This window comes from Hypomesus nipponensis, chromosome 14 (genome assembly GCF_054491055.1).
Source record: "Hypomesus nipponensis isolate SF chromosome 14, ASM5449105v1, whole genome shotgun sequence".
In the NCBI taxonomy this organism is placed as follows: Eukaryota; Metazoa; Chordata; class Actinopteri; order Osmeriformes; family Osmeridae; genus Hypomesus; species Hypomesus nipponensis.
Window position 1 is genome coordinate 14743778 of NC_140374.1, and position 12697 is coordinate 14756474.

General features: G+C 43.6%; 1 protein-coding gene across 1 annotated transcript; it reads left to right on the top strand.

The window, feature by feature from the left end:
* The first annotated feature begins 7037 nt into the window (after positions 1-7037).
* Positions 7038-12129, top strand: dld (deltaD). Its single transcript, XM_084672922.1, has 14 exons — positions 7038-7171; positions 7753-7828; positions 8198-8277; positions 8399-8467; positions 8551-8620; positions 8777-8877; positions 9043-9186; positions 9504-9605; positions 9785-9975; positions 10227-10397; positions 10610-10799; positions 10988-11125; positions 11368-11457; positions 11752-12129. The coding sequence occupies exons 1-14, from the start codon at positions 7133-7135 to the stop codon at positions 11815-11817; spliced, it is 1527 nt and encodes a 508-aa protein (XP_084529048.1). The 5' UTR covers positions 7038-7132; the 3' UTR covers positions 11818-12129.
* Positions 12130-12697: the final 568 nt, after the last annotated feature.

Sequence of the window (12697 nt, forward strand, 5' to 3'; positions counted from 1 at the left end):
GTTCACTTTCTGCATTGAAACCAACATTTGCTGCCGATACAAAAAAAGGAATTTTAAGTCTTAAATAGGTTATCACAATGTACCATGAAAACTATAATTATGTACTGATCATTCTGTTAGCCAGCAACACACACCAATCATTAGGATGTGGTGGTCATGGTAGTGGACTTGACTGGTAATGGTAATAACTTGATGGACCAAAAATGTAAAAGATTGTTTTAGGATTTTTAAATTTAATTTCTTGTAATTGTCTTCCCCTTTTCACCCTAGGCTGGAAATGTAGGCCAACATTAAGCAATTAAGGTCTCATTAGTGGGCCCTGAGTAATAACCCATGTTTCCTCATAAGTCATAAATAATTCACTGAATTTGCTTCTAGGTGCTTATAGCAATAACAACATATTTGCATATTCCCTTTTTTAACTGACCTTTAAATAAAAATGTATTGATATAGCAAACTTAAAGTACATATTCTTCACACTGCTATGTTTTTTCTGCATGATAGGCCCAAATGAGTTTTAAGCCATGGTAACCGTTGAGTCTTTATGAAGATTAATTGTTTTTATGGAGGTCTTTGTGTGATTTGTGAGTCCCTCCGTTCTGCTCACCAGGTTCAAGGCCTGGGAGTGGAGGCCAGGGTGGTGGAGAGCTTTCTGCATACCACACCAGAACAAAATGCTCCTTCAGCCACTCCAATGGAGGGGTTTAAATCAAAAGGGACTCAGAATGACATCAGGTTCTTTGGGTCCACTCTCTGCCTCACATACGCACAAACACACACAGACGCGCACACACACACACACACACACACACACACACACACACTAGGGGACTCACATACCCCCTGCTGTTGCACAGACACACACAGAGATACACAGATTTAGAGTCCAGAAAATGCACACAGTCACTCAAAAACACACACGCCCAGGTTCCCCCAAGTCCATAGACAAGAGAAGAGGGCCAGTAAGCAGTCTCTCAACTGGACCTCATTGACATGGCTGTCCCTCTCTTGTCTGTGCCACTTCGGGCGCCTGTTCAGAGACAGACGATGTGCAACACATTTGTACACACACACCCGCACACACAGAAAATGAACAAATAGAAGTGTTTTTAAGACACGCAAGGTCCTGTCGCAGATCACCTTCATGGAATTTGTTGAGTCCCTACAATTGAACTGGCATTCAGGTTTGGTCCCACACAAAACTGTCTGCTCGTATTGCTCACACACTCACACACATTTGGTGTCTCTCATTCACACAGTCACTCACGCCTCTAATGAGCTGCCATTCATGCTCACTCTCACTTCTATTTGAAACATATGTGCCTTTATACTACAACACACGGACAACCACTGACACACACATCAGCAGCTCAGCATTCACACTCAAGGGAATACTATTGGAACACAAACAGTCAAATGTATAGAGTAGGCCATGAGCACAATACGTCATAAAAGACTTTCTTTTCTCTGATAGTGGGCTTTCTCCTTTCTGTCTCTCTGTTTGTTGCACATTAGATTTGTTCTCTGCATTCATCTAATGAGAAAGGGGAAGATAGTTTTTCGACTCATTGCTTTGGCTAAAGCTGATTGCAATGTTGTTTCAACATGATATTGGATTGGAAGATGGGTACACTAATGTGTGTCAGAACTCACATTGTTCTTCTCCTGTACTAATAAAAAGAGCTTGTAGCCTTAATCATGTTCATTGCATACACCTCAGGCACAATGACCGCTGCTAATTAGGGAATATTGATTGATGCTAGTTTTGCTGTTGGTGACAAATGGGGCCTAGTTAATGACAGTGGTATATGGGCCATATTCAGAATGCTCCAAACCCTTTTCCTCCGTTTCCTAATCTAACAGTGACTGGATTGAGACAGGGCAGTGTGTTTTCGACCTAGCTGATGCCCATCCAGGTATGTCAGATTAGAAACCACGCCTGATGAAGGAAAGAGTGAAAGACTTAAGAGGTGGATGCATTCAGACTAGTGTCTGCTAAATGAAAAAAATGTGGGATAGGTGGTACAGGGTCTTGAACATACAAAAGAGAGTAGCTGTTTGTTATTTGGTGTCACATTTCTCCTGTGAAGTGGTTGGAAACAGATTGAGCTGGGAGCAGAGAGGTTGTCCTTGTTTCTAAATAATCAGATCGACTTTGTTTGAGTGAAAGTGCTAACCAACAACTCTTAAAACAGTGTCAGGGGAGTCGTTTACTATTTTGTAGCTGGTTTCACCCAGTAAACGGGTTTAAATGCAACTCATTCACTCATAAAGCCAGTTGGAGCATACTTTAAGGAAAGATACAGACGTCCTAATTAGATTGATTATCTAACTCAACGACTGTGTAGACTGGATTCTCTTAAACTTTCACACCAGACAGATTCAAAGAAATGTTTGCTTGCTACTTAAAGCACAACAGGGCCACCAGGACACTGCCAGCGACCCAAAAATCCACACTGACTCCAAACTGCTTACACAGTGTTAAGAAAGCTGCTCGGCTTTCATGTACGCTGTCTACAATTGAGCAAAAGGGGAGCCAGGCAAGTCCAGAGAGAAACACTAAGCAGTCACTAAGAGTTTCCTAGCAACCCAGTAAGTGAGAGAGATGGTCCGAGAGGAGAGTGAGGCCCAATAGTTTGGAGTTTGCTAGACTAATGATGAGAGACTAAAGGAGGCGTGTCTTGAAGTGCAAAGTCATTAGCTACTTTTTACAATGCAAATGCAGCCTTGTTATGTATGCTCTGTATATTCGCACTGACAGCACAAACACACACATGCACGTGAGGCCAATTCCCATGGATATGTTTAAGAAAACATGCACACACATATAGGATGGATTTACATAAACTAAAGTTCTGCATATGGCACCTATTCATACGTTCTCTTGTTATACTGTATCTATCCTCTCTCCTTCTGTAACATGTTGAATAGAAACTGAAGAAGAAAAAACATCTCACAATTCTCCCTTTTTTCCCAAACGACCCTCCCAAAGACCAAAACAAAAGCATGTATGCATAATTAATACAGTGAAGCTGTATTTTTAATTGTTGTTCATCTTCAAAGTTGCCTACTTGCATTGTCCACAGGTTGGGTTGGCTGCTTCCGATGGCATTCACTCATTCAGAGAGCTCATGAGTAGAAGCATGGAGCGCACAACAGCCCCAAACTCCCTCTTTCTCAGGGTGTCTGCTCTCACAATAGACTTCCTTAACCCCTGATACAAAAGAGCCAGGCGCATAAAAAAACAGCCAAATTCAATGGCATTCCTTCCCACAATGCACCGGCTGGAATATGCACTTTTTCTCTCTCTTTTGAACCCTCTTCCACTCAGTTTAGGGAGTTGAGTGAGAGTATAAGTTGCAAAGAAGTAAACACAACAGTGTCTGTTCATGGTGAGATTCAACAATTACAAGCAAGGTCAAGGTGATGAATCCTCAAACCAGTGTCTAACACCTCGCCCCTCCATACTTAGGTAAAACCCTGTCCCGCTCTGCCCTCTCTCTGCCTTGTGCACAACCACCTTCCATTGTTGCCCTCAGCACCCCCACCACCACAACCACCACCAAACCAACAACGACCAGCTTTCCTATGACATGCTCCGTCTGGCCTTGAGGAGATGGTGGTGTTGGATACGGGAGGTGGGGATGTGGGAGAGAAGAGCATCAAAAAAGGCTGGGAGGGTGCAAGAGCATTGTCACGGTGTACAACGGGCCCCATTGGCGAAGCCGGCAGCTTACCACCCTTAGGCTGTCCAGCCACAATGGTGGCAGGGAGGAGTTGTTGGAGAAGGGTAAAAAGGAGAGATCTCTGTACGTGACACACACCCAAGGCCTAATCCTCTTGCCCCGTACATCTGCGCGGGGCGGTTTTGCATTGCGAATCAAAAGCCAGACCCCTCTTTTTTTGTGGGGGGGCAGACCCCCCCCCCCCTTTTCTGTCTCTTTCACTGTTATTCCTTACCAGAGAAAGGACAGCCTTTTGTCCAATTCCAAGGCCTGTAGTGTAACGAAGCTGGGAGATGCAGGCAGCCAGTCACTAAATGGACGCCTTGCTTTCAGAAGGCTTACTTTGCTCATGTTAAGTTGGAAGTGGGCTTTCATTTAAGTCTCTGTGGTTGTTTTTTTCTTTTGGTTGAGCAAGTAAAAGGACTTGAGACAAGACATGAAAGCTGCCTCTTCAAATGAATACTATTGACTTTGAAAGCAGTCTTTTCTGTGCTTTCAGGCATGTTTGTGAGGGTCCCAGTAATGCCTTTAAATTGTATTTGTCTGCAGATCGAAAGGATTTTTCAACACCTTCTGTTTCACAAGTTAAATGGGATACCAAAAAATAAACTTTAAAAAATGTTTATTATCTCAGGGTGCCAGGCTTAAAAATGAGGTAGGACTTAGTTGACTTATCTCAAAACCAGTTCACTCTGTCTTGCTTATGTTACGCGCAGGTATCATTTGTTTCTCAGAGAATTCTCACCTTGAGAGTTACTCTTACTGTACAAACTAATTATGACTAGTACACTAACACCAGTTGGTGTTTAAAAATTCATGACTTTTTGAAACCAAACTCTTGCCTTATTTAATACTTTTGGCTATGGGATACTGCAAAAAAAAATCATTAGTAAAGTGGTGTGTTTACACTATCTTTGTGTTATTTGACCTACATCTGTGCAAGGAGATCATTTCACAAAGTTATGGCAAAGTGCAATTGTAAAAAACGACAGCTTCCATTACACATCAATTGACTGTCGTTCTTCAGATTTGTGTTAACAACTCCCGGTTACATTTATAACAAATAAGCCAATAAATATTTGTAAATGTGTGTATGTTCATATATGCATACAAAAACCTGTTTAAAAATAAGAAGAAAAGCATCAAATCAGTATGAGAAATGATGAACAATAAACTCAGAACTCAATTCTTCAGCAGCACAAGATATTAGGGATTTACCTTAATTCAAGTATTGTCCTCTAGTGGTCATTTTGACAAAGTACAATTAAAGGCCATGTAAGGACACGATCTTCCCAGATGCTGTATGCATAAAAACCGTGTACTAAACAAAACTAATACTATAAAATGATGTTACATTAATTATTTGTTCACTACTAACACTATGTGATTCAGGGTAGACTATACTCCAGGGTAGAATATACTAGTAGATATTCTGGTTTGGGTATCCATGACAACAACACTTCAGCATTTTCAAGGAAATACACATATGCAGCTAGAATGTCTAGTCAAAAAGTTCCATGGTGGGTTTATCTGAGTTGGAGAAGTTCATGACTACATCGTGTTCTGCAAAGCCTCATTTAACCACATTCCTTTCTCCCTCAAGAAAATCATATAGTGAGGGTGTAGAGGACTTATCGCACACCACCTAAGGTCCAGTCTATTTCTTCTAGTTAATGATCTCAGATGTGCAAAGGGAACCAGAAAAGGACATATGGTAAATGTTTTGGTATGAGATGCAGCCCTTATCGTGCTGCCTGGGGCCCATTCAGGTCCAGTCAGCAAGCCCCTTGTTGGACTCTTTTCTAAATGCACAATTGGGGAGTTCAGGCAGGAACTGTCCGGTTCACAGCAGCACCATGAGAATCCAACAATAAACCCAACACAAGTGTTTGGGTACTTGCAAGTCCCTGTTCTGTCATTATATCCCTATCATAACCCTGTTCTGAAATATAGAGTTCATGCTTTGAACAAAACTTTGCTAAGCTTCATTTCATGTATTTCAATATAGGCAGAAGTAACTAAGTGAAGAAGTGCATGTGAAAGTTGTAAATTATTTTACATGTACAGGGCCTACTTTTATAATGATATTAGTGCTGGCGCCTAGTGGTAAATTTAGCAAATTACACCCCAAGGTTAACTGAGGACATGCACACAATAGTCCCAAAAGATTGATAACTGCACTAACAAAGCTATTATAATTAACTACTCGTGAGAGATGCTATTTGCATTTCTTGCTTCCTCTCTTTCACTCTGAAACATCGGACTCACCTTTGAAGTAATAGATCATCAGCAAACTAGACTAGGCCTAATTCTTTTCAAACATCCTCGGCCAGCAAACGTTACCAGACACATGGTAATTGTTTTTGTATGCGATGCAGCATTTATTGTACTGGGGCCCATTCAGGTCCAGTCAGTGAGCCCCTGGGTATACTCTATTTTGGACACACAATCGGTGAGTTTAGATAGAAACCGTCTGGTTCACAGCAGCAGGAGCCATCCAGATCGGCAAGCCAGTGTCACACTGTGTGGGTTGTCACTAGAATGGGCAAGGGGAGAGTTAGTCAGACATCCCAAGTCTCCCAGAAGTTCCGGGAGTCTTCTGCATTAAATAAATATTATTATTGTTAATATTATTATATATTTCTTTTATTATTATTATTATTATAATTGTTGTCTTCTTTTGTTTCCTCTGTTCTGTTGTGACAATAAAACAAACTAGTTTATTATTAAACTGCATTATCATATTATTTTAGTGAGGAAATAATAACAGGAGTCAGATGGCTGAGCGGTTAGGGAATTGGACTATGAATCAGAAGGTTGCAGGTTCAATTCCCGGCTGTGTCAAATGACGTTGTGTCCTTGGGCAAGGCACTTCACCCTACATGCTTGGGGAATGTCCCTGTACTTAATGTGAGTCACTCTGGATAAGAACGTCTGCTAAAAATGACTAAATGTAAACTATAGATAACAAATGTTAGGGAAATCGGTTTGTTTTGTTTCAGTGTTTCTGGATTTTAAAATATTTTTTTTTATATCGGCCAATAAATTGGAATATCGGATTTTTTAATCACCAAATATTGGTATCATATCGGCTTAAAAAATCCTGTATCTGTCGGGCTCTAATCATTTCTGGTAGAGATAGGTGGGTGAGGGGGGTGATTCAACCAGCCTTGTTTTGATCATTTAGGACTTGCCTCTGTAACATTACAACATTATAAATATATTTGAATTAAAGTGTCGGCCTCCATGAAAGTGTTCTTGTTGGGCAACTTGGAAATTAGCCTTACATCATAGGCATGCGACATCGTTTCAGTTTCCTGGATTGCTAATGCGCGTGCGCAATGCAAAGAGTCCTTGGATGATACGCCTGCTGTAGGTTACGCAGCTTGTAAAGGGACACAGACAAAATGCAGAGTTGGAATCAGTTATATCGCACTTTGGCAACGGTAAGGGAAGAAAAAAGCATCACTATCACAAGAACAAGTTGTCAGGAATAAACATTGATAGTTCCAGGGTTTATCAAGTCTATTTTCAGCGCCATATTTCCCTTGCAGTCCACCCAGGCCTTGCTGTCTAGATGCTAGCTGCTTTAGCTAGCTAACTAGCTGCTACCTCTCAAAACCTAGCATGCACAAGCTACTAGCCAACCCTTATGCAAGTAAGATAGCTGGCGATAAAAGTAAATATTCTGCTGTTCGACTTGACACCATTATCTATGAACTATCTTAACACGAAGTAACAGCTAACACCCTACTTGCCTAACTTGCTAACTCCTCACAAACAGCTAGCAATGAACTGTCAAGCACGCGAGCTTGTTTACTTTGACGTGAAATGTATTTTGGTCTTCACCAATGCTTGATACGTTTATCAAGAGTAATGCATTGCATCTTATACATACATTAGTTAGCATGGCGGATTGACATTTAACTTGGTAATCATACCGGCTTAGAGCTGTCTTTCAAGTTAAGTGTTAACAGTTGTCAACAGTCATTTTTTCCTAATTTATGTTCTCTCTTTGAACCTGAAGCGAGGCCAGCACCTTCCCTGCAAACTGCATGGAGCGTCGGTCCTCTCCGTCAGAACATACGCTGACAAAGCACAAAGTAAGCCAACATTCATCACGCCAGGGTTCAGTTAACGTATCAGCAAATGATACGAGTGAGTAAGACAGCAAATTGCTTGCCAGTTACCTTTCTACATAAGAATACAATTTGACCTGTGAGCTCTTCAGTCCATGTTGAACAGGTAAGCAGAGGACCCAGCACAAGCTCAACTGATTCCTTTCCTTCATATTATCAGACTCTTGATTATGGAATTAGTTGTGTCTGTGCTGGGCAAGAACAAAAGTATGCACACTTACCTCTAAATACTTTTATTGGAGACAACTTAACTAGATTAATTGGAATCCCTAGGTGAACTAGCTCCTTTCTGTTATTATGTCAGACTAATAAATGTGTTTTATTCCCCTTCAGTTGATGCTGATGTCACAGTGGTGGGTTCTGGTCCTGGTGGATACGTAGCTGCTATTAAGTCAGCCCAGCTCGGCTTTAAGGTAACATTAGGGCATGGGTATAGGATTAGCTCAGTTGTAGAGCACTTCAAATTCATAGTTCGTAGGTTGAAATCATAGTTGATATTCCAGTCATCAACATGATTTCCTCTGTTCTCCACAGACAGTCTGCGTGGAGAAGAATGCCACTCTTGGTGGCACCTGCTTGAACGTTGGCTGTATCCCGTCAAAGGTAGCTATTTTTTCAACCCGAGGTCCATTTTTACACTATCCTTTGTTGTAAAGTATTATAGTTAAATATTTGATCATTTTCAGGCTCTTCTGAACAACTCCTACCTGTACCACCAGGCCATCGGGAAAGACTTTGAAAATCGGGGCATTGAAAGTAAGGAACACAGATATGATATCACCTCTGTGTGTATAACCCATATATTGACACATTATTTACACTGGACACCAACGCATAGTTTTTTTTTTTTTTTACAGCAGTGGGAATATTTGGTGACTGTAGAAATTAACACGTTATTGAATGTTTGGATAGTCACAGGGATCACGTTAAACCTGGAGAAGATGATGTCACAGAAGAGTGGGGCTGTCAAAGCACTGACGGGAGGCATCGCACATTTATTCAAACAGAATAAGGTGAGGTCTCCCTAACCCATGACACCCATAAATATATGGAAATTGTTCAAAGCTCTCATTTAAAAATGTTCATTAGATTGAAGTATGCTCTCCCTGCTTGGGTTTTGTTTGAGAAATGAGAAACTTAGAAATGTATCTTTTTAAAATTGTTCTTATCCAAATCAGGTTACTCACGTTAACGGCTTTGGCAAGATCACGGGCAAGAACCAGGTGACCGCCACGGCGGCCGACGGCAGTGAGCAGATTATCAACACCAAGAACATTCTCATCGCCACAGGCTCTGAGGTCACACCTTTCCCTGGCATCGAGGTACCACCCGGTTCTAGAACGTTCTTCTCTGCTTTTACTTGTCGGGATGAGTGTAGCTCAGTGGTAGAGAAATAAGAGCTCATACCCCCCACCCCTTTGGACAAAACTTCTGCTACACAAAGACATGATGTATTGAATACATTACGGCTGGGTGTCACACACAACTTGGGTTCAACCTTCCGTCAGTAAAAGTCCTTCCTTGGATTCTCCCAAAGTGAGGATGAGTGTTTTTCCATGTCATGGGGCTTAGGATGCAGAGCAGAGTGATTGCATACGTGAGTTTGTTGAACGTGTCCTTCTCCTGACGCCTTCCCCAGATCGACGAGGAGACCGTGGTGTCTTCTACTGGAGCGCTGTCTCTGACTAAGGTTCCCGAAAATCTCATTGTCATTGGAGCTGGAGTCATTGGCGTGGAGCTGGTGAGTGATGCATCTATACACACACACACCTGCTTTTTGATCTGTTCAGCTGGTTGGAACCCATTTCAACAAATGCTTACTTGTTGAATCAAACTAGCAGACTTAAATGGAAATGAAAGCTTCGACAGGCACGAATATGCATGCCCCGGTCAAAGCCAACCGCTTCTCCTGTCCTCTAGGGGTCAGTGTGGCAGCGCCTGGGCTCCCATGTGACGGCGGTGGAGTTCCTGGGCCATGTAGGTGGCATGGGCATCGACATGGAGATCTCTAAGAACTTCCAGCGCATCCTGCAGAAGCAGAGCATGAAGTTCAAGCTCAGTACCAAGGTGATGGGGGCCACCAGAAGGCCTGACGGCAAGATCGATGTGGCGTAAGTATGAGGCAGGGTCACGGGTCAGGGAGAGGGACAGGGAAAGAGGGAGGGTGTGGGTGCAGATATGCAGCAATTGCTTCTTGTGTGTGTGAGAAATCTGTCCTTGGTTGGAATCCTTGAGGTAATCATACATATGTTTTAGTTTTAGGAAAGGAGCAGATAGCTAGCAGCATACCTCACTGTTCACTCTGGTTCTGGCTGGTTCTGGTTGGTTCGGGCTGGTTCTGACTGGTTCTGACCTCTTCCAGGGTGGAGGCGGCGGCTGGCGGGAAGAACGAGACTCTGACGTGTGACGTGCTGCTGGTGTGCGTGGGCAGACGGCCCTTCACGCAGAACCTGGGCCTGGAGAACGTGGGCCTCGAGCTGGACAACAGAGGCCGCATCCCCATCAACAACCGCTTCCAGACCAAAGTACCCAGGTAGCCCCTTACCTTTCACAGTCCATTACTGCTCCCTCAATGCAATACACTACCACCTTCTGCATTCCTCTGCCTTTCCCATTACACCATCTCTCTTCAACCATCAACCCTTTTTTTTCCTTCCAAATGAACCCTTCTCTTGGGCCACTGCCTTCATTGACCCGATCGGTTCCTTCCGTCCCCTCCTCACCTCCGTCTTCTCCCGTCTCCAGCATCTACGCCATTGGTGACGTGGTGGCCGGGCCCATGCTGGCCCACAAGGCCGAGGATGAGGGCATCATCTGCGTGGAGGGCATGGCCGGGGGCGCCGTGCACATCGACTACAACTGCGTCCCCTCCGTCATCTACACACACCCTGAGGTGGCCTGGGTGGGCAAGACAGAGGAGCAGCTCAAAGAAGAGGTGCGTGTGTGTGTGCGTGCGTGCGCGTCCTAGAAGTATGGCGACTACTACAGGATGTTTGGTATTTGCACACCCAAAGAAAGCCAAATGTGTTTTGTCAAACCTTTTCAAAATGGAAACCGTTTGATGCAAAAAAAAAAAAAGAAAAAAAAAAACCCTGCTCAATTGCTTCCCCCTCTGCCTCCCAGGGCATCCCATACAAGGTGGGCAAGTTCCCCTTCGCTGCCAACAGCAGAGCGAAGACCAACGCCGACACGGACGGCCTGGTGAAGATCCTGGGACACAAGGAGACGGACAGAATGCTGGGAGCTCACATCGTCGGCACCGTGAGTCTCTCCTCACCCCTCTCTCATCCGCATCGTAGCATCCCTTAGCCTGTCAACCGCCGACTCGTCCAGTTCCTGACAGAGGCTAATGGGCTACGTGGCTAAACGGCTGATCCGAGTCGCACTTAAGCCACCTCGTCGGCGCTAAGCCGTGATTAGCTTTTGAGCTGGTGGCCATTGAAGCTCGTTATGGGCGGGATTGGGATGATTAGCTCTGCTTGACGGTTTTGGCTTTCCTCCAGGGGGCGGGAGAGATCATCAACGAGGCTGCCCTGGCCATGGAGTACGGAGCGTCCTGCGAGGATATCGCCAGAGTGTGTCACGCCCATCCCGTGAGTGGCGACTTTTGACGTGCACCAGAAGTGGATGCTCTACGCACACATACTCGGGCACACAGTAACATGTATTTGGGCACACACACAAACAGGGATATTTGTAGGAGCATGGGATGGGTATAGGTCAGTGGTAGAACATGCAGATCCAAGAGGAATCTGGATTATATCCCCACCCCTTTAATGTCTCTTTGGATAAGTGTCTGCTAATGAAACCACACATTACTTTACATGACGTTATCTGATTCTCCTCTTCACCCCCCCCCCCCCCCCCACTCTCCATCTTTTTTCCAGACTGTGTCGGAGGCCTTCAGAGAAGCCAACCTTGCCGCCTCCTTCGGCAAAGCCATCAACTTTTAACGCTCGTGACTCACACATCCTGTGTACATAACCGTTTTGTCGACGACCCGGAACCTTCTGTCTGTCTGTCCGCACATTCTATGGGGCTGGGTGTAAATGTCAAGGGTTACACCTGGCCCCTTTAGCTCCTATGGGGGCTTCTCTGTATACATACAAACAAAAAGTATGCGAAACCCTTGTACCACATTTAGTATGTTATTTAAATGGTCTGAATTAATAAAAGGGGGTTGGGCGGTAAAATAAACTGACTGGAGATCAGTATTTTACTTCATTCATGGAAATAAATGCATTTACTGTTCATGTTTCTCTTGAGTTCTGCACTCAGGGTGTTTATTTTTGCTGCTATAATATTAATATAATATATATCTCCACTGACTTAATACAGGTGTAAGTATCTAGACTTTTTCCCTACACCGGTTTCAGAGTAGTAACTTTCAGCAGCCTATTAAATGCGTCAATACATTTTTTTCAGAGAATGACAGATCATATTACTTACTAGGCATGAGTGAACGACTGCTGTGTCAATTGTTGAGAGAGAAAGGTCTGTATTTTTACTAGAATATATAAAAACGTAAGTGATGGAAAGGTGCCAAAGGAGAAGCAACAGCTGGCTTTACTGGAGTCATTTTGCTTGAATTGCAAAATTGGCGTGTTCTGTCCTTTTTGTGTGGTGTATACATTCTTGCTTAAGTCTTAGCACTACAACACAAATAAATGCAGTTCCTATCATACAATGTAGTGGTTTGTGACTGAGGAGGAGATGGTGGTGGGGTGATATCAGCCAGTTTCCAGAGGGTGGTGAGCTACATCATTACAAGGAGTACTGGAGAAAATAGTTGTCATTTCAGACTAACTGTAAGAAGTTGGTTGAGGGTGACCA

What these genes read in the sequence shown, in the direction of transcription:
- dld (XM_084672922.1), top strand. Translation starts at nt 7,133, where the DNA reads ATGCAGAGTTGGAATCAGTTATATCGCACTTTGGCAACG. An exon ending in ATACGCTGACAAAGCACAAA is followed by an intron (nt 7,829 to 8,197) that starts GTAAGCCAACAT and finishes ATTCCCCTTCAG; the next exon opens with TTGATGCTGATGTCACAGTG. An exon ending in TTCCAGACCAAAGTACCCAG is followed by an intron (nt 10,398 to 10,609) that starts GTAGCCCCTTAC and finishes TCCCGTCTCCAG; the next exon opens with CATCTACGCCATTGGTGACG.